The sequence below is a fragment of the Aphelocoma coerulescens genome, chromosome 31 (genome assembly GCF_041296385.1).
Source record: "Aphelocoma coerulescens isolate FSJ_1873_10779 chromosome 31, UR_Acoe_1.0, whole genome shotgun sequence".
In the NCBI taxonomy this organism is placed as follows: domain Eukaryota; kingdom Metazoa; phylum Chordata; class Aves; order Passeriformes; family Corvidae; genus Aphelocoma; species Aphelocoma coerulescens.
In genome coordinates, this window is record NC_091044.1 from 1,916,256 (window position 1) to 1,938,146 (window position 21,891).

The 21,891-nt window shown below is 64.8% G+C and overlaps 1 protein-coding gene across 1 annotated transcript; it reads left to right on the top strand.

Moving 5' to 3' along the window:
• Nucleotides 1-304: 304 nt before the first annotated feature.
• GANAB (glucosidase II alpha subunit) lies at nt 305-21,391 on the top strand. Its single transcript, XM_068998103.1, has 25 exons — nt 305-367; nt 940-1,029; nt 1,151-1,259; nt 2,026-2,153; nt 2,768-2,947; nt 3,180-3,233; nt 3,766-3,850; nt 3,962-4,046; nt 4,820-4,916; nt 5,886-6,066; nt 6,589-6,742; nt 9,711-9,946; nt 11,614-11,740; nt 12,194-12,273; nt 12,733-12,876; nt 14,276-14,372; nt 14,479-14,580; nt 15,375-15,618; nt 16,780-16,844; nt 16,966-17,042; nt 17,138-17,212; nt 18,023-18,136; nt 18,742-18,854; nt 19,768-19,868; nt 21,219-21,391. Exons 1-25 carry the CDS (start codon nt 348-350, stop codon nt 21,326-21,328), a joined length of 2,868 nt encoding a protein of 955 aa, XP_068854204.1. The 5' UTR covers nt 305-347; the 3' UTR covers nt 21,329-21,391.
• The last annotated feature ends 500 nt before the right edge of the window (nt 21,392-21,891 follow it).

The following is a 21,891-nucleotide window of genomic DNA, read 5'->3' on the forward strand; positions in this document are numbered from 1 at the left end:
GGCGTTGCCAGGGAAGCCCTCGGGGGCGGGGCATCAGGCAGAAGCAGCATTCTGATTGGGCGCGGGGATGTGTCACTCAGCGTTCCCGCGCTTTCATTGGATTTTCGTTCCTCCCTCACGCCGCGTTCCCGCCTCTTCCCGGAGCCGCGCTCTGATTGGCTCAAGCCGCCGTCGCTCATCTCCCGCGCGCGAATCAAGACGAGGGAGGCGGGGTCTTCGTCTCCCCGGCAACCAGGTGAGGCGGGAACCCCCGCCAGGGGGCGGGGCGGGGGGCGGGGCTCCGCGCAGCCAATGGGACGCGGCGGCGTCGGGCCGGGGGTGGGGTCAAGGGTCAGGCCGGATCCAAGATGGCGGCGGCGCCGGGGCGGTGAGCGCGCGCCAGGGGCCCGACCCCCCCCCCCCCGCCACCCCCTGGGACCCCCCCAGGGTCACCCCCGACCCCCCCCCCCCCGCGACCCCCCGCCCCAAGAACCCCCCGGGACCCTCCCCGGGACCCCCCGGCCGGGCTCTGGGTGCCCGGGACCCCCCAACCCCCCGGGCCTGGGCTGCGGCCCAGCCCCCCCGCAGCCCCCCCCACACCCCCGGCCTCCCCCCCCAGCCCCTGTGGGACCCTCCCCCTGCAGAACCCCCGGGACCCCCGCCCCATGTGCTCTGTGACCTCCCCCGTGGCCCCCCCATGCTGCCTCCAGGCGGGGTTGGGGGGTCCCTGTGCCTTTGGGGAGGGTCCCTACCCCGGCTTTGACTCCCCCAGCGCCCCCCCCCACGTCCTCCCCGCTGGTTTGGGGTGCCCGTGCCCCCGCGGTGCCCCCCAGATGCCATTCGGCGCTCCTTGAAGCCCCCCGTGCCCACCTCAGGGGGGCTTGGGGGGGGTCCCCTTCCCTCCCCCCACCCCCCCCCGGCGTTCCGGGGGTCGCTGACCCCCCCCCCCGTGCCCCCCAGGTGGCCGCTGTGGGTGACTCTGTGCCTCGGGGCCGCGCTCGCCGTCGACCGAAGCAACTTCAAGACGTGCGAGCAGAGCGGCTTCTGCAGGTGGGGGCGGGGCGGGGGGGGCGGGGAGGGGGCACTGAGGGCCCGGGGGGGGCGGGGAGGGGGCACTGAGGGCCCGGGGGCGGCACTGAGGGCCCGGCTCCCCTCCCGTCCCCTCCCGCAGGCGCCAGCGCCGCCTCCAGCCCGGGAATTCGCCGTACCGGGCACTGCTGGAGTCGCTGGAGCTCGGCCCCGACGTGGCCAGGATCCAGCTGGTCAATGAGGCCACCCAGGTGAGGGGGCAGGGGGGCACAGAGGGCATCGGGGGGGCACCGGGGGGGCACAGCGGCACAGGACCCAGCTGGTCAGTGAGGTCACTCAGGGACAGGGGGGCACAGGGGCACAGGGCCCAGCTGGTCAGCGAGGTCACTCAGGTGAGGGGACAGGGGGGGGCACGGGGGGGGGGTACAGGGGGGTCAGACGGGCACAGGGCCCAGCTGGTCAGTGAGGTCACTCAGGTGAGGGGACACTCAGGTCAAGGAGGGGTCGCTGCGTCCCCGTGCCCGCCTTTCCCGGTGCCACCCGAGCGCTGTCCCCGCTTTTCCAAGGTGTGGGGTGACCCTGTCCAGGTGTGGGTGACCCTGTCCAGGTGTGGGTGACCCTGTCCAGGTGTGGGTGACCCTGGGGCTGTGTGGGTGACCCTGGGTGACCCTGTCCAGGTGTGGGTGACCCTGTCCAGGTGTGGGTGACCCTGGGGCTGTGTGGGTGACCCTGGGTGACCCTGTCCAGGTGTGGGTGACCCTGTCCAGGTGTGGGTGACCCTGGGGCTGTCTGGGTGATCCTGGGGCTGTGTGAGTGACCCTGGGTGACCCTGTCCAGGTGTGGGTGACCCTGAGGTTGCCTGGGTGACCCTGGGGCTTTCCAGGTGCCCCCGTCCAGGTGTGGGGTGACTGTGTCTGGGTGTGGGGTGACCCTGGGGCTGTGTGGGTGCCCCTGTCCAGGTGTGGGTGCCCCTGGCTGACCCTGGCTGAGCCCATCCCTGTGCCCGTGCCCTGGCAGGTGCCGCTGCTGCTGGAGGTGTGGGGGCTCTCGGGGAACATCACTCGCCTGCGCATCTCGGAGCTGGCCCCGCTCCGGCCCCGCTTCCAGGTGCCCGACGTGCTGGTGGGGGAGCCCCCGGCCGAGAGGTGAGGGGGGCACCGCGGGGGGGTCTCTGCCGGTCACCCCCATGCCCGCGGTGCCCTGGGTGCGGGGGGCGCCCTGCAGCTGGCCCTGGGCCCCTGGGGGGGGGGAATCGCACGGCTTTGGGGGGCTCTGGGGTGTCCCAGCCCCCTCCCCAAATCCTGCTGTCCTCAGGCTGGAGCTGTCCCTGTGCCCCAGGGGTGGTTCTGGGGTGTCCCAGGCCCCCCAAATCCTGCTGTTCCCAGGCTGGAGGTGACAAGGGGGCACCCTGGACTTGTCCCTGTGCCCTGGGGGTCTCTGGGGTGTCCCAACCCCCCCAAATCCCACTGTCCTCAGGCTGGAGGTGACAAGGGGGCACCCTAGACCTGTCCCTGTGCCCTGGGGGTCTCTGGGGTGTCCCAACCCCCCCAAATCGTGCTGTCCCCAGGCTGGAGGTGACAGAATGGGGTGAGGGCACCTTGGAGCTGTCCCTGTGCCCCAGGGGTGATTCTGGGATGTCCCAGCCCCCCCAAATCCCGCTGTCCCCAGGCTGGAGGTGACAAGGGGGCACCCTAGACCTGTCCCTGTGCCCTGGGGGTCTCTGGGGTGTCCCAGCCCCCCCAAATCCCGCTGTCCCCAGGCTGGAGGTGACGGGCCGTGACGAGGGCACCCTGGAGCTGTCTCTGGGCCCCGGGGGCCACCGGCTGCTGGTGACGGAGCGGCCGTTCCGCCTGGACCTGCTGCGGCAGCGGGAGCTGCTCTGCAGCGTCAACGCCCGCGGCCTCCTCGTCTTCGAGCACCAGCGGCGCCGCCGGGACTCGTGAGTGATCCCCCCCCCCCTCTCAAAAACCCCCCCAAAATTACCCCAAAACCCCTTCTCCCCCCCCCCCCACTTCGATTGCAGCGGGAGCGGGGCCGGCAGCGCTTTTTTGGGGGGGTGGGGGTCGCCCCCCCGAGGCGCAGGGGGGTCCCCTTGGGCCGGGGGGGGGCGGCGCTGACCGTGTCTGTGTTTCTGTTTTGGTGCCCCCCCCTCACCCCGCCCACCCCCCCAGTCTGGCGGATAAAGTTAGTTCTGTGTGGGATAAGATCAAGAGCCTTTTCCGTAGGTAAATCCATGGATTCGCTGCGCCCCCCAAATCCCCCTCCCCCAACACCCCCAAATCCACCCTCTGGACCCCCCCTCTAAAGGGGAACCCCCCCCTGCCCTGCCCCGGCTCCCCGGACCCCCCCTCGTTCAGGGCAGGCTGCGGTGGGAGGGGGCAGCAGCAGCTGGGGGGGGGTTGGGGTCAAATCCCCCCCCAGAAATAAAAAAGGGGTGGGGGTGCAGGAGCAGCTGGGGGGTCCCTGCAGCCCCCAAAATTGGGGAGGGGGCCAGAGCAGCCTGGGGGGAGGGGAGGGGTCAGTGCCCCCCCCCAGATTGAGGGGTCAGGTGCAGCCAGGGGGGGTCTGTGCACCCCAAAAATGAGGAGTCCCCCCTCACTCCTCTCACCCCCCCAAGCGGGCAGGAGCAGCTGGGGGGGGGGTGGGGGTGCATGTCCCCCCCCTCCCCCCCCCCCCCCCCCCAAAATTCGGGGTGCTGGGGGTGCCCCGTGTCCCTGCCCCCCCCCCGGGGCACCCCAGGACCCCGAATTCCCACAGGGACCCCCCCAAGGACCCCCCGGGCGAGGAGGGGGCGGCGCAGGAGGGGCCCGAGGACGGCGCCGGCGCCCCCCGGAGCGAGAAGGTGCCGGGGGAGGGGGGTGGGGACACCCCAAAATAACCCCCCCAGCTGTTTTGGGGAGGGGTCTCCGCGTTGCTGATGGGATTTTCCTGCCCCCCCCCCCCCCCCCCCCAGGCTGAGGAGCCCCCGGCAGAGCCCGAGGAGGAGCCGGGGGCGTGGGAGGAGACGTTCAAAACACACACGGACAGCAAACCCTACGGTGGGGGACTGGGGGGACTGGGGAGACTGGGGAGACTGGGGGGACTGGGGGAGACTGGGGATACTGGGGAGACTGGGGGGACGGGGGAGACTGGGGAGACTGGGGAGACTGGGGGGGATTGGGTGGATTGGGGGGTACTGGGAAGACTGGGTGTACTGCAGGGGACTGGGGGGACTGGGAGGTAGTGGGGAGACTGGGGGGTACTGGGGGGATTGGGGGACGGGATAATGGGGGAGACCGGGGGGACTGGGGCGGGCTGGAGATACTGGGGGTATTGGGGTGACTGGGGGGTACTGGGGGGACTGGGGAGACTGGGGCAGACTGGGGCGGACTGGGGGTATTGGGGAGACTGGGGGCACTGGGGATAATGTGGAGGACACTGGGGATACTGGGGGAGACTGGGAGATACTGGGAGCATTGGGGATATTGGGGATACTGGGGGACACTAGGGATGCTGGGGGGGACACTGGGGGTACCGGGGGAGGTACTGGGAGTACTGGGGATATTGGGGGTAGTGGGGATACTGGGGAGGATACTGGATACTGGGGGAGACTGGAAGATACTGTGGGTATTGGGGGATATTGGCGACACTGGACGATACTGGTGGGGGATACTGGACACACTGGAGAATATTGGAGGGGACACTGGCGGAGGACATTGGGGGACACTGGGGATAGTGGGGACGTGGGAGGGGATACTGGGGGACACACTGGGGCATACTGGGGGACACCGGGGGGGGAAACCCCCGTGACCTCCCCCCTCCCTCCCCGCAGGACCCACCTCGGTGGGGTTGGATTTCTCCCTGCCGGGGTTCGAGCACGTCTACGGCATCCCCGAGCACGCCGAGAGCCTGCGGCTGCGGCCCACCGAGTGAGGGCACTGGGGGCACTGGGGGCACTGGGGAGGGGCACTGGGGGCACTGGGGAGGGTCACAGGGACACTGGGGGCACTGGGGAGGGTCACAGGGACACTGGGGAGGGTCACAGGGGCACTGGGGGCACTGGGGAGGGTCACAGGGACACTGGGGAGGGTCACAGGGGCACTGGGGGCACTGGGGAGGGTCACAGGGACACTGGGGAGGGTCACAGGGGCACTGGGGGCACTGGGGAGGGTCACAGGGACACTGGGGAGGGTCACAGGGGCACTGGGGGCACTGGGGAGGGTCACAGGGACACTGGGGAGGGTCACAGGGGCACTGGGGACGCTGGGGGCACTGGGGAGGGTCACAGAGACACTGGGGGATACTGGGGGCACTGGGGAGCGTCACAGGGACACTGGGGATGCTGGGAGTGCTGGGGGACACCGGGGGACACTGGGGAGGGTCACAGGGGCACGGGGGGATACTGGGTGACACTGGGGATGCTGGGAATGCTGGGGGACACTGGGGACATTGAGGGACACTGGGGAGCGTCACAGGGACACTGTGGATACTGGGGACACTGGGGACACAGAGGGACAAGGAGGACGTGGGGACACAGGAGTGGGGGGGTGACCCTGGTGCCAAGGGGACATCCCTGAGTCCCCTGGCAGTGACCCCGACCCATCCCTGAGTCCTCTGGCAGTGACCCCGACCCATCTGTGCCCCCCTGGCAGTGACCCCGACCCATCCCTGCTCCCAGGGGGGTGACCCTGACCTGTCCCTGTCCCCAGGGGGGTGACCCTGACCCATCCCTGTCCCCAGGGGGGGTGACCCTGACCCATCCCTGTCCCCGGGGGGGTGACCCTGACCCATCCCTGTCCCCCGGGGGGGTGACCCTGGTCTGTCCCTGTCCCCAGGGGGGTGACCCTGACCCATCCCTGTCCCCAGGGGGGGTGACCCTGACCCATCCCTGTCCCCAGGGGGGGTGACCCGTACCGCCTGTACAACCTGGACGTGTTCCAGTACGAGCTGTTCACGCCCATGGCCCTGTACGGCTCCGTGCCGCTGCTGCTCGCCCACCGGCCCCGCCTCAGCCTCGGCCTCTTCTGGCTCAACGCCGCCGAGACCTGGGTGGACATCGGCTCCAACACGGCCGGCAAGGTCCTGGGGGGTCATCCTGGGGGGGTCCTGGGTGGACATCGGCTCCAACACGGCCGGCAAGGTCCTGGGGGGTCATCCTGGGGGGGTCCTGGGTGGACATCGGCTCCAACACGGCCGGCAAGGTCCTGGGGGGTCATCCTGGGGGGGTCCTGGGTGGACATCGGCTCCAACACGGCCGGCAAGGTCCTGGGGGGGTCATCCTGGGGGAATTTGGGGGGTCCCGGGTGGGATTGGGGGTGGCCTAGGGGATATTTGGGGTGCCTGGAGGGGATTTGGGGGTCCTGGCGGACTCTGAGGGATCCATGAGAGAGGTTTGGGGTTCTTAAAGGGCTTTTGGAGGGGTCCTGAGCGCCTTTCCCAGCCCCAGACCCTTTTTGGGAAGCTGCTGGATTACGGAGGAGCATCTCTGGTTATCCCAGTGCGAATTTGGGGATTCCTGGGGGGAATTTGGGGGTCTGCGCTTATCCCAGCGGGGATTTGGGGTCCCTGACCCCCTCTCCACCCCCCGTGTGCCACCCCCAGACCCTTTTTGGGAAGCTGCTGGATTACATGCAGGGGGGGGGCGAGACCCCCCAGACCGAGGTGCGCTGGATGTCCGAGAGCGGCGTCATCGACGTCTTCCTGCTGCTGGGGCCGGCGCCCGCCGACGTCTGCGCCCAGTACGGGGCCCTGACCGGTACGGGACGGGCACTGGGACAGGGACACTGGGACAGGGACACTGGGACAGGGATGGGGACACTGGGACAGGGATACTGGGACAGGGATGGGGACACTGGGACAGGGATACTGGGACAGGGATACTGGGACAGGGATGGGGACACTGGGACAGGGATACTGGGACAGGGATACTGGGACAGGGATACTGGGACATTGGGACAGGGATACTGGGACAGGGATACTGGGACAGGGATGGGGACATTGGGACAGGGATGGGGACACTGGGACAGGGATACTGGGACATTGGGACAGGGATACTGGGACAGGAATGGGGACACTGGGACAGGGATACTGGGACAGGGATGGGGACACTGAGACAGGAATGGGGACACTGGGACAGGGATGGGGACACTGAGACAGGGATACTGGGACAGGGATGGGGACACTGAGACAGGAATGGGGACACTGGGACAGGGATACTGGGACAGGGATGGGGACACTGAGACAGGAATGGGGACACTGGGACAGGGATGGGGACACTGGGACAGGGATACTGGGACAGGGATGGGGGCACTGGGGTGGGGACGGCGGGACGGGGACACTGGGACAGAGACAGGCACACTGGGATGGGGACCGTGGGACAGGGACACTGGGATGGGGACACCGGGATGGGGACAGGGATGGGGACAGGGATGGGGACAGTGGGGCAGGGATGGGGACAGTGGGGTGGGGACAGCAGGACAAGGGATGGGGACACTGGGATGGGGACAGTGGGACGGGGATGGGGACACTGGGATGGGGACGGCGGGGTGGGGACAGCAGGGTGGGGATGGGGACAGGGATGGGGACACAGGGACAGCGGGACAGGGACACTGGGATGGGGACAGTGGGACAGGGACAGTGGGGTTGGGATGGGGACAGGGATGGGGACACTGGAACAGGGACAGCAGGATGGGGACAGGGACAGCGGGACAGGGCCACGGGGACGGGGACAGGGATGGGGACATTGGGATGGGGACAGCAGGATGGGGACAGGGACACGGGGACGGGGACAGGGATGGGGACACTGGGATGGGGACAATGGGGTGGGGACAGCAGGACAGGGACAGCAGGACAGGGATAGCAGGACAGGGATTGGGACAGTGGGATAGGGATAAGAACAGGGATGGGGTTAGGGATGGGAACAGGGACAGTGGGGTGGGAACACTGGGATGGGCACAGGAACAGCGGGATGGGGACAGGGTTAGTGGGACAGGGACAGGGATTGGAGAAGGGGACAGGGACAGTGGAGTGGGGACACTGGGATGGGGATGAGGACAGGAATGAGGACAGGAACAGTGGGACAGGGATGGGGACAAGGACAGCAGGATGGGAGCAGTGGGATGGGAACAGGGACCCTGGGATAAGGACAGGGACAGCGGGATGGGGACAGGGATTGGGGACAGGGACAGTGGGACGGGGACAGGGACAGCAGCACAGGGCTGAGGACGCTGGAGCTTTTTTCCTGTAGCCGTTCGAGGCTCATTCTGTTCCCGTTTTTAGGGGATTTTCAGGGGGGTTTTGCCCCATCCCCATTTTTAGGCCTCTTTTTGGGGTTTTCTGTTTTCTGGCACTGCCCCATCCCCATTTTTCGGGTTCTTTCCTAGGGATTTCTGCCCCATTCCCATTTCCAGGGCATTTCCCCTCCCCACCCCACCCCCATCCCCATTTTTGGGGCTGTTTCCCGGAGATTTCTGTCGCCCCCATCCCCATTTTTGGGGCTGTTTCCCAGGATTTCTGTCCCTATCCCCATTTTTGGGGCTGTTTCCCAGGATTTCTGTCCCCATCCCCATTTTTGGGGCTGTTTCCCGGCCATTGCCGCCGCCCCCATCCCCATTTTTGGGGCTGTTTCCCGGGATTTCTGTCCCCATCCCCGTTTTTGGGGCTGTTTCCCAGGATTTCTGTCCCCATCCCCATCCCCATTTTTGGGGCTGTTTCCCAGGATTTCTATCCCCATCCCCATTTTTGGGGCTGTTTCCCAGGATTTCTATCCCCATCCCCATCCCCATTTTTGGGGCTGTTTCCCAGGATTTCTATCCCCATCCCCATTTTTGGGGCTGTTTCCCAGGATTTCTGTCCCAAACCCCATCCCCATTTTTGGGGCTGTTTCCCAGGATTTCTATCCCCATCCCCATTTTTGGGGCTGTTTCCCAGGATTTCTATCCCCATCCCCATCCCCATTTTTGGGGCTGTTTCCCAGGATTTCTGTCCCCATCCCCATTTTTGGGGCTGTTTCCCAGGATTTCTATCCCCATCCCCATCCCCATTTTTGGGGTTGTTTCCCAGGATTTCTATCCCCATCCCCATCCCCATTTTTGGGGCTGTTTCCCAGGATTTCTATCCCCATCCCCATCCCCATTTTTGGGGCTGTTTCCCAGGATTTCTATCCCCATCCCCATCCCCATTTTTGGGGCTGTTTCCCAGGATTTCTATCCCCATCCCCATTTTTGGGGCTGTTTCCCAGGATTTCTATCCCCATCCCCATCCCCATTTTTGGGGCTGTTTCCCAGGATTTCTATCCCCATCCCCATCCCCATTTTTGGGGCTGTTTCCCAGGATTTCTATCCCCATCCCCATCCCCATTTTTGGGGCTGTTTCCCAGGATTTCTGTCCCAAACCCCATCCCCATTTTTGGGGCTGTTTCCCAGGATTTCTGTCCCCATCCCCATTTTTGGGGCTGTTTCCCGGGATTTCTGTCCCCATCCCCATTTTTGGGGCTGTTTCCCGGGATTTCTGTCCCCATCCCCATTTTTGGGGCTGTTTCCCAGGATTTCTATCCCCATCCCCATCCCCATTTTTGGGGCTGTTTCCCAGGATTTCTATCCCCATCCCCATCCCCATTTTTGGGGCTGTTTCCCAGGATTTCTATCCCCATCCCCATCCCCATTTTTGGGGCTGTTTCCCGGCCATTGCCGCCGCCCCCATCCCCGTTTCCCCCCGCCCCGCAGGCACGCAGGCGCTGCCGCCGCTCTTCTCCCTGGGCTACCACCAGAGCCGCTGGAATTACCAGGACGAGGCGGACGTGGAGGCCGTGGAGCGCGGCTTCGAGGAGCACGAGCTGCCCCTGGACGTGCTGTGGCTGGACATCGAGCACGCCGACGGCAAGCGCTACTTCACCTGGGACCCCGCCAAGTTCCCCAAGCCCCGCGAGATGCTCGAGCGCCTGGCGGCCCGCAAGCGCAGGGTGGGGACGGGAACGGGGTTGGGAATGGGGTTGGGAACGGGAATGGGTTCATTTGGGATCCCCAGGAGCGCCTGGCAGCCCGCAAGCGCAGGGTGGGGACGGGAACGGGGTTGGGAATGGGATTGGGAATGGGAATGGCTTCATTTGGGATCCCCAGGAGCGCCTGGCGGCCCGCAAGCGCAGGGTGGGGACGGGAACGGGGTTGGGGTGGGGTTGGGAATGGGATTGGGAATGGGAATGGGATGGGATTGGGGTTGGGGTGGGATTGGGAACGGGAATGGCTTCATTTGGGATCGCCAGGAGCGCCTGGGGGCCTGCAAGCGCAGGGTGGGGACGGGAATGGGATGGGAATGGGGTTGGGATTGGGAATGGCTTCATTTGGGATCCCCAGGAGCGCCTGGCGGCCCGCAAGCGCAGGGTGGGGACGGGAACGGGGTGGGAACGGGGTTGGGATGGGGTTGGGAATGGGAATGGGATGGGATTGGGGTTGGGATGGGGTTGGGAATGGGAATGGCTTCATTTGGGATCCCCAGGAGCGCCTGGCGGCCTGCAAGCGCAGGGTGGGGACGGGAACGGGGTTGGGGTGGGGTTGGAAACGGGAATGGCTTCATTTGGGATTCCCAGGAGCGCCTGGCGGCCCGCAAGCGCAGGGTGGGGACGGGAACGGGGTTGGGAATGGGATTGGGATTGGGAATGGCTTCATTTGGGATCCCCAGGAGCGCCTGGCAGCCCGCAAGCGCAGGGTGGGGACGGGAACGGGGTGGGAACGGGGTTGGGATGGGGTTGGGAATGGGAATGGGATGGGATTGGGGTTGGGATGGGGTTGGGAATGGGAATGGCTTCATTTGGGATCGCCAGGAGCGCCTGGCGGCCTGCAAGCGCAGGGTGGGGACGGGAATGGGATGGGATGGGATGGGTTTGGGGTGGGATTGGGATGGGGATGGGGATGGGGTTGGGATGGGGAATGGGGTTGGGATGGATTTGGGGTTGCGATGGGGCTGGCATTGGGTTTGGGATGGGTTTGAGGTGGGTTTGAGGTGGGTTTGGGGTTGGAATTGGGTTTGGGATGGGAATGGGGTTGGGATGTGTCTGGAGTGGGTTTGAGGTCTCTGGGAGGGCTTGGTGGCCCAGAAACGCCGAGGGGATGGGATTAGGAACGGGATTGGGATGGGGGTCGGGAATGGGTTTGGGAAAAGGGGCAGGGATGGGTTTGGGGTCGGGTCTGGGGTTGGGATCGGTCAGGAACAGGGTTGGGAGGGGGATGGGGAGCACAGAACGAGGAACGGGGCTGGAACGGGATCGGGATCGGGAATTGGGATCAGGATTGGGAATTGGGAATTGGGATCGGGATTGGGAATTGGGATTGGAATTGGGAATTGGGATTGGAATTGGGATCGGGATTGGGGATGGGATCGGGATTGGGAATTGGGATCGGGATCGGGGATGGGATTGGGATTGGGAATTGGGATCGGGGTCGGGAATTGGGGTCCCCCCCTTCCCGGGCAGACAGTGGGGGAGGGGCGGCTGCTCCAGGCCGCTCGTTCCGGGTGGGTTTTTTTTTTCTATCCGGGCTCGGGCTCAGGACGGGAATTTGGGCATTTGGGAATTATTTGGGAACTTTGTGGGGCCGTCGCCGTGGCCGCTGAGCCCCGGTGCCGGCCCCACAGCTGGTCAGCATCGTGGACCCGCACATCAAGGTGGACGGGGGGTACCGGGTGCACGCGGAGCTGCGGGCCCGCGGCCTCTACGTCAAAACCAAGGACGGCAACGACTACGAGGGCTGGTGCTGGCCCGGTCAGTGGGGCTGGGGGGGGGTTTGGGGGGGTCCTGAGGGGATTTTGGGGGGGATTTTGGGGGGTTTGGGGTGCTCGGGGAGTTCCGAGGTCTCTGCGCGAAGGCCGAGGATGGCAACGGCGACGAGGGCCGGTGCTGCTCGGGTCAGTGGGGCTGGGGAAGGGTTTGGGGGCTCCTGGGGAGGGTTTGGGGTGTCCTGGAGGGGTTTTGAGGGGGGTTTTTGGGGGGGGATTTGGGGGGGTTTGGGGCCGGGGGTGCTCGCAGAGCTTCGCATCCCGACCGAGAAGGGCGACGGCTGCAAAGGTCGGTGCTGGTGCGGCCAGGGGGGCTGGAGGGGGGTTTTGGGGTGGTTTGGGGGGATTTTGGGGTGGTTTGGGGGGTTTTGGGGTGGTTTGGGGGGGTTTTGGGGTGGTTTTGGGGTCTCCAGAGGGGTCACAGCCCCCCTGCCCCCAGGCTCCTCGGCGTACCCCGACTTCACCAACCCCGAGATGCGCGAGTGGTGGGCGAACATGTTCGCCTTCGACCAGTACGAGGTGGGGACCCCCAAAATCCCTGTCAGACCCCCCCAGAGCCTTGGGGACCCCCCCCAAAATCCCCAAATCATTCTCAGACCCCCTCCCCAAAAGCCCGGGACCCCCTCCCCACCCTTTTCCTTTTTACCTCCCTCTCCTCCCTCAGGGCTTTTTTGGGGACCCCCCCCCCCCCCCGCGATTTTGGGGGATCCCACAGAGGTTTTGGAACCTCCCCTTAAGTTTGGGGCACCCCCTGAGCCCCAAACTCCCCCTGATTTTGGGGGAAATCCCCCCTCAACCCCCCCCTCACCCCTTCACCCCCTCCTCCTCTCCCGCCGCCGGTTCGGATCTCTTGGATTTTAGGGGATCCCCTGGAGATTTTCGGAACTCCCCCCTCCCAAATCCTCCTCCCCTCATCGTATTTCTGGGGCGTCCCCGCTGATTTCTGGGGTGTCCCCGCTGGTTTTTGGGGTCCCGCAGGGCTCCACGGAGGCTCTGTTCACGTGGAACGACATGAACGAGCCGTCGGTGTTCAGCGGCCCCGAGGTGACGATGCACAAGGACGCGCGGCACTTCGGGGGCTGGGAGCACCGCGAGCTGCACAACCTCTACGGGCTCTACGTGGTGAGACCCCCCCCCAAAAACCCCAGAGAGACCCCCCTAGGCTCCTCCAAAACAACCTCAAACCCCCAAAAAACCCCAGACCTCAAAAAAAAAACCCAAACCCCAAAAAAACTCCCTAAAAAACCCCAAACGCCCAAAAAACCCCAGACCTCAAAAAAACCCAGACCTCAAAAAAACCCCCCAAAAAAACCCCAAACCTGCAAAAAAACCCCAAACCCCCAAAACAACCCCAAACCCCAAAACAGCCACAAACCCCAAAAAATCCCCAAACCCCCCAAAAAACCCCAAACCCCCAAAACAGCGCCCAACCCCAAAAAACCCCAACCCCCTCCAAAAAACCCCAACCCCCCAAAAAAACCCCAAACCCCCCCAAAAACCCCAAACCCCCAAAAAACCCCAAACCCCAAAAACCCCCAAATCCCCCAAAAAACCCAAAAAAAACCCCAAACCCACAAAAAACCCCCAAACCTCCAAAAAACCCCAAACCCCCAAAACCACCCCAAACCCCCCAAAAAACCCCAAACCCCCAAAACAACGCCCAACCCCAAAAAACCCTGAAACCCTCAAAAAACCCCAAACCCCAAAAAACCCCAAACCCCCCAAAAAACCCCAAACCCCAAAAAAGCCCCAAACCCCACAGAGAGCCCCGAGCCCCTCAGGGCAGGGGGATGCCCCTGTGAATTTGGGGCCTGGGAGCACCGGGGGCTTTGGAACCTCTACGGGCTCTACGTGATGAGACCCCCCCCCCAAAAAACCCCACAGGGATCCCCAAATCCTTTTAGGACCCCCCAAATCCTTTTAGGACCCCCCAAACCCCTTTAGGATCCCCCAAACCCCTTTGGGATCCCCCAAACCACCTCATTCCCCCCCAGTTCCTCCTTCATTTCTCCCTCAACCCCTTCAGGTCCCCCCCAAACCCTTTTAGAACCCCCCAAATCCCTTTGGGGTCCTGTTTGAGGTCACTGACCCCGTTTTTGGGGTTGCTGACCCCGTTTTCAGGGTGCCTGACCCCGTTTTTGGGGTCCCTGACCCCGTTTTCGGGTCCCTGACCCCGTTTATGGGTCCCTGACCCCATTTTTGGGTCCCTGACCCCGTTTTTGGGGTCCCTGACCCCGTTTTCGGGTCCCTGACCCCGTTTATGGGTCCCTGACCCCATTTTTGGGTCCCTGACCCCGTTTTTGGGGTCGCTGACCCCGTTTTTGGCGTCCCTGACCCCATTTCCAGGGTCCCTGACCCCATTTCCGGGCTCCCTGACCCCGTTTTCGGGTCCCTGACCCCGTTTTTGGGGTCCCTGACCCCGTTTTTGGGGTCGCTGACCCCGTTTTCGGGTCCCTGACCCCGTTTTTGGGGTCGCTGACCCCGTTTTTGGGGTCGCTGACCCCGTTGCCCCCCGCTGCAGCACAAGGCCACGGCCGAGGGGCAGATCCGGCGCTCGGGGGGGCGGCTCCGGCCCTTCGTGCTCAGCCGCGCCTTCTTCGCCGGCTCCCAGCGCTACGGTGAGGATTTGGGGGCAAATCCCGGCAGTTCGGGCAAATCCCGGGATCCTGGGGGGCCCTTCGGGATCGAGGGGACCCCCCCCCTGACCCCCCCGGCCCCCGCCAGGCGCGGTTTGGACCGGGGACAACACGGCCGAGTGGGAGCACCTGCGCATCTCCATCCCCATGTGCCTGAGCTTCGGGCTGGCCGGGCTGGCCTTCTGCGGGGGTGAGGCCAACTGGGAGCACTGGGAGGCACTGGGAGGCACTGGGATGGACTGGGAGCACTGGGAGGCACTGGGATGGACTGGGAGCACTGGGAGGGCACTGGGAGCGCTGGGATGGACTGGGATGGACTGGGAGCGCTGGGATGGACTGGGGGCACTGGGAGCACGGAGAGCACTGGGGTGGACTGGGGGCACTGGGAGCACTGGAAGCGTGGGGGGCGCTGGGATTGGGGTCAGGGAATGGGGTCAGGAATGGGACCCAGAATGAGATCAGGGCTGGGACCAGGATTGGGATTGGGATCAGGATCAGGATGAGCTGGGATCTGGGCTGGGATCCAGGATCAGGAGTGGGATCAGGATGGGGCTGGAATCAGGATGGGGATCAGGATCAGGATCAGGATGGGGCTGGGATCCGGGCTGGGATCAGGATCAGGACTGGGATCAGGATCAGGATGGGGCTGGGATCCGGGCTGGGATCAGGATCAGGATCAGGATGGGCCAGGATCCAGGCTGGGATCAGGATGGGCTGGGATCAGGATCAGGATGGGCTGGGATCCGGGCTGGGATCAGGATGGGGATCAGGATGGGCTGGGATCCGGGTTGGGATTAGGATCAGGACTGGGATCAGGATGGGGATCAGGATGGGGCCGGGATCCGGGCTGGGATCAGGATCAGGATCAGGATGGGCCGGGATCCAGGCTGGGATCAGGATCAGGACTGGGATCAGGATCAGGATGGGCCGGGATCCGGGCTCAGTCCCGGGCTCACGGCGCCGCTCTCCCCGCCCCGTTGCCAGCGGACGTGGGGGGATTTTTCCAGAACCCGGGCCCGGAGCTGCAGGTGCGCTGGTACCAGGCCGGGGCGTTCCAGCCGTTCTTCCGCGCCCACGCGCACCTGGACACGGCGCGCAGGGAGCCCTGGCTGCTGCCCCCCGAGCACCTGGCACCCGTCAGGGCCGCGCTGCGGCGCCGCTACGCCCTCCTGCCGCTCTGGTACTCGGCCTTCTACCGCTGCCACCGCCACGGCGTCCCCGTCATGAGGTGTGCGAGCCCGAAAACCCCATCCAAAAACCCCAAATCCATCCCAAAATCCATCCCAAAATCCCCCAAACACGCCCCAATCGCCCTCCTGCCGCTCTGGTACTCGGCCTTCTACCGCTGCCACCGCCACGGCGTCCCCGTCATGAGGTGTGCGAGCCCAAAAACCCCAAATCCACCCCAAAAACCCCAAATCCATCCCAAAATCCATCCCAAAATCCCCCAAACACGCCCCAATCGCCCTCCTGCCGCTCTGGTACTCGGCCTTCTACCGCTGCCACCGCCACGGCGTCCCCGTCATCAGGTGTGCGAGCCCGAAAACCCCAAATCCGCCCCAAAAACCCCATCCAAAAACCCAAAATCCATCCCAAAACCCACCCCAAAATCCCCCAAACACACCCCAATCGCCCTCCTGCCGCTCTGGTACTCGGCCTTCTACCGCTGCCACCGCCACGGCGTCCCCGTCATGAGGTGTGCGACCCCGAAAACCCCAAATCCGCCCCAAAAACCCCATCCAAAAACCCAAAATCCATCCCAAAACCCACCCCAAAATCCCCCAAACACACCCCAATCGCCCTCCTGCCGCTCTGGTACTCGGCCTTCTACCGCTGCCACCGCCACGGCGTCCCCGTCATGAGGTGTGCGAGCCCAGGAACCCCAAATCCATCCCAAAAACCCCAAATCCATCCCAAAATCCATCCCAAAATCCCCCAAACACACCCCCTCCTGCCGCTCTGGTACTCGGCCTTCTACCGCTGCCACCGCCACGCCTCGGCCATGGGGTCAGGGCTATCCCAAAATCCCAAATCCACCCCAAATCCCATCCAGGGTGCTGCAAAATCCCATCTGAAATACCCCCAAAAGTCCCAGAACACCCCCAAAAAAACCCAAATCCCCCTGACCCCAAACCCCGTGACCCCGACCCCACTGACCCCCTGACCCCAAACCCCCCTGACCCCAAACTCCCCTGACCCCAAACCCCCTGACCCCCTGACCCTGACCCTGCTGACCCCAAACCCCCCTGACCCCAAACCCCCGACCCCAAACCCCCAACCCTAAAACCCCCGACCCCAAACCCCCCCGACCCCAAACCCCCTGACCCCATACCCCTGACCCCAAACCCCCGACCCCAAACCCCCTGACCCCGCCCCCGCTGTCCCCCAGGCCGCTGTGGATGGAGTTCCCGGACGACCCCCACACCTTCGCCATGGATGACCAGTACATGATCGGTGAGGGGGGGGGGGGGGAGGGGTCCCTGACCCTTTTTAGGGCCCTTTTTAGGGTCTCTGACCCCTTTTGGGATCCCTTTTGGGGTCCCTCGCAGGGTTTTGACCCCCCTGTCCCCCCCAGACCGGGTGCTCCTGGTGCACCCCGTGACGGAGCCGGGCGCCCGCGGGGTCCACGTGTACCTGCCCGGGGAGGGCGAGGTGAGTCTGGGGGGGCTTTGGGGGGGGGGGTTTTAGGGTTTGGGACCCCCCTGGACCCCACAATGTCCCCCCTCTCCCTCTCTGCTCCGTGCCAGGTGTGGTACGACGACGAGAGCCACGAGCGGCACCGCGCGCCCCAGACCCTCTACGTGCCCGTCACCCTCAGCACCGTGCGTGGCTCCGGGGGGCTCGGGGGGGGGGTCTGGGGAGGGGGTTGGGACCCCAAAAGGCTCCTGGAGATCCCAAAAAAAAACCCCGTGGAGATCCCAAAAAAACCCCCCTGGAGATCCCAAAAAAAACCCCGTGGAGACCCCAAAAACCCCCCTGGAGACTTCAAAAAGCCCCTGGAGACCTCCAAAAAAACCCCCCTGGAGACCCCAAAAATCCTCCTGGAGACCCCAAAAACCCACTGGAGACCCCAGAAATCTTCCCCTGAAGACCCCAAAAGAAACCCCATGGAGACCCCAAAAAAAGCCCCCTGGAGACCCCAAAAATCCTCCTGGAGACCCCCAAACCCCCGTGGAGACTACAAAAACCACTGGAGACCCCAAAAATCTTCCCCTGGAGATCCCAAAAAAAAAACCCCTGGAGACCCCAAAAAAACTCCCGTGGAGACCCCAAAAAAACTCCCCTGGAGACCCCAAAATTCCTCTTGGAGACCCCAAAAATTCCACTTGGAGACCCCCAAGCCTCCCTGGAGACCCCAAAAAAAGTCCCTGGAGACCCCAAAACCCACTGGAGACCCCAAAAATTCCACTTGGAGACCCCAAAAACCCCCCTGGAGACCACAAAACCCCCCTGGAGACCCCAAAACCGCCCTGGCAACCCCAAAATCCTCCCACAGGGAGGGTGGTGCGGGTGACTCTGAGCTCTGGGGGTGACGTGGGGGGGTTTTTGGGGGGGCTAAAAGGGGTTTGGGGAGGGGTCTGGGACCCCCCAACCCCCCCTGGAGACCCCAAAAGGGCCCGAATCGGCCGCAGATCCCGGTGTTCCAGCGGGGCGGGACGGTGATCCCGCGCCAGGACCGGCCCCGCCGCTCCACCGAGGCCATGAGGGGCGACCCCTTCACCCTCTACGTGGCCCTGAGCCCCCAGGTGAGTGCGGGGACCCCCAAAAACCCCCTGAGACCCCCAAAAGCATCCTCAGGACCCCCAAAAACCCCCCCCAGGGACCCCAAAAACCACCCTGGGACCCCCAAAAACATCCCCGGGGACCCCCCAAAACCCCCTGAGACCCCAAAAATCACCCTGAGACCCCAAAAATCACCCTGGGACCCCAAAAAAACTCCCCTGGGGACCCCAAATCCTCCCCCAGGTGAGTTCAGGGACCCCAAATCCATCCTGGGACCCCAAATCCCCCTTTTTTCTCCCCCAAATTCCCCTGGGACCCCCCAAATCTCTCTTGAGACACCCCCAGACCCCCCTGGGAGCCCCCCAAATCCCCGCAGGATCCCCCAAACCCTCCTGGGACTCCCCCAAATCCCCCCAGCATCCCCCCAGGCCCCCCTGGGACCCCCCCAAATCCCCCCTGTCCCTCCCCCAAACTCTCCTGGGACCCCCCCAAATCCCCCCACGATACCCCCAAATCCCCCCTGGGACCCCCTCAAATCCCCCCAGGATCCCCTAAGTCCCCCCAGGATCCCCCCAGGACCCCCCAAATCCCCCCAGGACCCCCCCAAACCCCGTTTCCCCCCCCCCAGGGCACGGCGTGGGGGGAGCTGTACCTGGACGACGGCGTCAGCTTCGACTACGCCACCAAAAACCAATTCCTGCACCGGGAGTTCCGCTTCGCCAACGGCACCCTGACAGCCAGGTACCCCAAACAGCCCCGAGCACCCCAAAACAGCCCCGAAACGGCCCCGAAACGGCCCCGAAACACCCCAAACAGCCCCGAGCACCCCAAAACAGCCCCGAAACGGCCCCAAAACACCCCAAACAGCCCCGAGCACCCCAAAAACGGCCCCGAAACGGCCCCAAAACACCCCAAACAGCCCCGAGCACCCCAAAAACGGCCCCAAAACACCCCAAACACCCCAAAAACGGCCCTGAAACACCCCAAACAGCCCTGAACACCCCAGAAACGGCCCCAAAACGGCCCCGAAACACCCCAAAAATGGCCCCGAAACGGCCCCAAAACAGCCCCGAGCACCCCGAAAACGGCCCCAAAACGGCCCCAAAACACCCCAAACACCCCAAAAACGGCCCTGAAACACCCCAAAAACGGCCCCAAAACAGCCCCAAAACACCCCAAACAGCCCCGAGCACCCCAAAAACGGCCCTGAAATGGCCCCAAAACACCCCAGACAGCCCCGAACACCCCAAAAACGGCCCTGAAACACCCCAAAAACGGCCCCAGAACACCCTGAACACCCCAGAAACAGCCCCAAACACCCCTGAGACACCCCAGAAACAGCCCCAGAACACCCCAAACACCCCAAAGCACCCCAAAAATGGCCCCAAAACACCCCAGAACACCCCAAACACCCCAAAAATGGCCCTAAAATGGTCCCCAAACACCCCAAACGCCCCAAAACCCCCTAAAAAAATCCCCAAACCCCTCAAAACCACTTGGGGGCTTTTGGGGGGTCCTGAGGGGATTTTGGAGTTCCTGAGGGGGGCTGGGGGGTCCTGGGGGGGTTTTGGGGGGTCCTGAGTGGGATTTTGGGGGGGTTTGGGGGGGCTGGGACCCCCTGACCCCTCCGTGACCCCTCTGTGCCCCCCCCCAGCTCCGCTGACCCCCGGGGGACCCTGCCCAGCCCGGCCTGGCTGGAGCGAGTGGTCATCGTGGGGGTGGGGCGGCCGCAGAGCGCCGTGCTCAGCACCGACGGTGAGGGGGGGGGCCTGGGGGGGATTTTGGGGGGGTCCTGGGTGGATTTTGGGGGCTTTGGGTTGGATTTTGGGGGGTAAAAGGGGATTTTGGGGGCATTTGGGGTGGATTTTGGGGGGGCTTTGGGGGTCTCATCCGGGGTGCGGGACGGCCGCAGAGCGCCGTGCTCAGCACTGATGGTGAGGGGGGGTCCTGGGGGGCCCGGGGGGGAAATTTTGGGGGGTCCTGGGTGGACTTTGGGGGGTCCTGGGTGGATTTTGGGGGCTTTGGGGTGGATTTTGGGGGTTCAAAGGGGATTTTGGGTGGATTTTGGGGGGGTTTTGGGGGTCTCATCCTGGGGGCGGGGCGGCCGCAGAGCTCCGTGCTCAGCACTGATGGTGAGGGGGGGCCTGGGGGGTTTTGGGGGGTCCTGGGGGGGATTTTGGGGTGGATTTTGGGGGATTTGGGGTGGATTTTGAGGGGTTTTGGGGGCATTCTGGGGGGGTTGTGGGGGGTTCCTCCTGGGTGCGGGGCGGCTGCAGAGCTCCGTGCTGAGCACGGGGGGGATCTGGGGGGGATTTTGGGGGTCCTGGGTGGATTTTGGGGGGTCCTGGGTGGATTTTGGGGGCTTTGGGGTGGATTTTGGGGGTTCAAAGGGGATTTTGGGGATATTTTTGGGGGGATTTGGGGGTCTCATCGTGGGTGCGGGGCGGCCGCAGAGCTCCGTGCTCAGCACGGGGGGGCCTGGGGGGAATTTTGGGGTTTCTTGCGGGGTTTTGGGGAGTCCTGGGTGGATTTTTGGGGGTCCTGGGCGGATTTTGGGGGTTAAAAGGGGATTTTGGGGGCATTTTGGGGGTCTCATCGTGGGGGCGGGGCGGCCGCAGAGCTCCGTGCTCAGCACTGACGGTGAGGGGGGGGCCTGGGGGGCTTTGGGGGGTCCGGGGGAGATTTTGGGGTGTCCGGGGGGGTTTAAAGGGGATTTTGGGATCCTAAAGTGAAATTCGTGAGTTCCTGAGGTCGAACTTTGGGATCCCTGATGGGAAATTTGGGGGTCCCTGAGCTGGGATTTGGGGTCCCTGGGGGGTTTTGGGGTCCCTGGGGGTTTTGGGGGTCCCTGAGCCGGGATTTTGGGGTCCCTGGGGGTTTTGGGGGTCCCTGGGGGTTTTGGGGGTCCCTGAGCCGGGATTTCGGGGTTCCCTGGGGGTTTTGGGGGTCCCTGGGGGTTTTGGGGGTCCCTGAGCCGGGATTTCGGGGTCCCTGGGGGTTTTGGGGGTCCCTGGGGGTTTTGGGGGTCCCTGAGCCGGGATTTCGGGGTTCCCTGGGGGTTTTGGGGGTCCCTGAGCCCGGATTTCGGGGTGCCCGCCCCCCCAGACGGCTCGCAGACCCCGCTGCAGTTCTCCCACGACGCCGAGCGCTCGGTGCTGACCCTGCGGCGCCCGGGGGTCCCCATCGGGGCCGACTGGAGCATCTCCCTGCGATAATGGACGGGGGGGGCCCCCGGACCCCCCCCAAAATCCCCTCAGCCCCCCCCGGGCCCCCCAGAAAGCCCCCCCCCCCCCCTAAAATCCCACCCCCTCCCATCCCCATTTTACCCCAAATTTTGGGGGGGGGGTGGGGGGGTTGGGGTCTATGAGCCCCCCAAATTGGAGGCTGGGGAGGGGGGGGGGAGGGGTGATTCCGCCCCCTCCCCCCAAATTGGGGGGGGGGGGGCCTTGAACCCCCAGGATGGGGGGGGGGATCCCCCTCCCCAAATTTGGGGGCAAATTCTGCCTCTGCCCCCCCCTCCCCCTTTCCTCTCCCAAATTTGGGGGGGGGGTCGCGTCGAGGGGGGGGGTTGGGGACCAAGGCTCTGCGGGCGCCCCCTCCCCAACTTTTTCCGCCCCTCCCCCACCCTGGGGGGGGCAGAGCCGCTTCCCCCCCCCAAGGCACGGGGGGAGGGGGGGGATGAGGGGTGGGGGCGGGGGGGAGGGGAGGGGAGGGGCGGCGCCGCGCGGAGTTTTGATAAAACATAAAATAAAACCAAGGAAAAAAAACCAACAAAAAA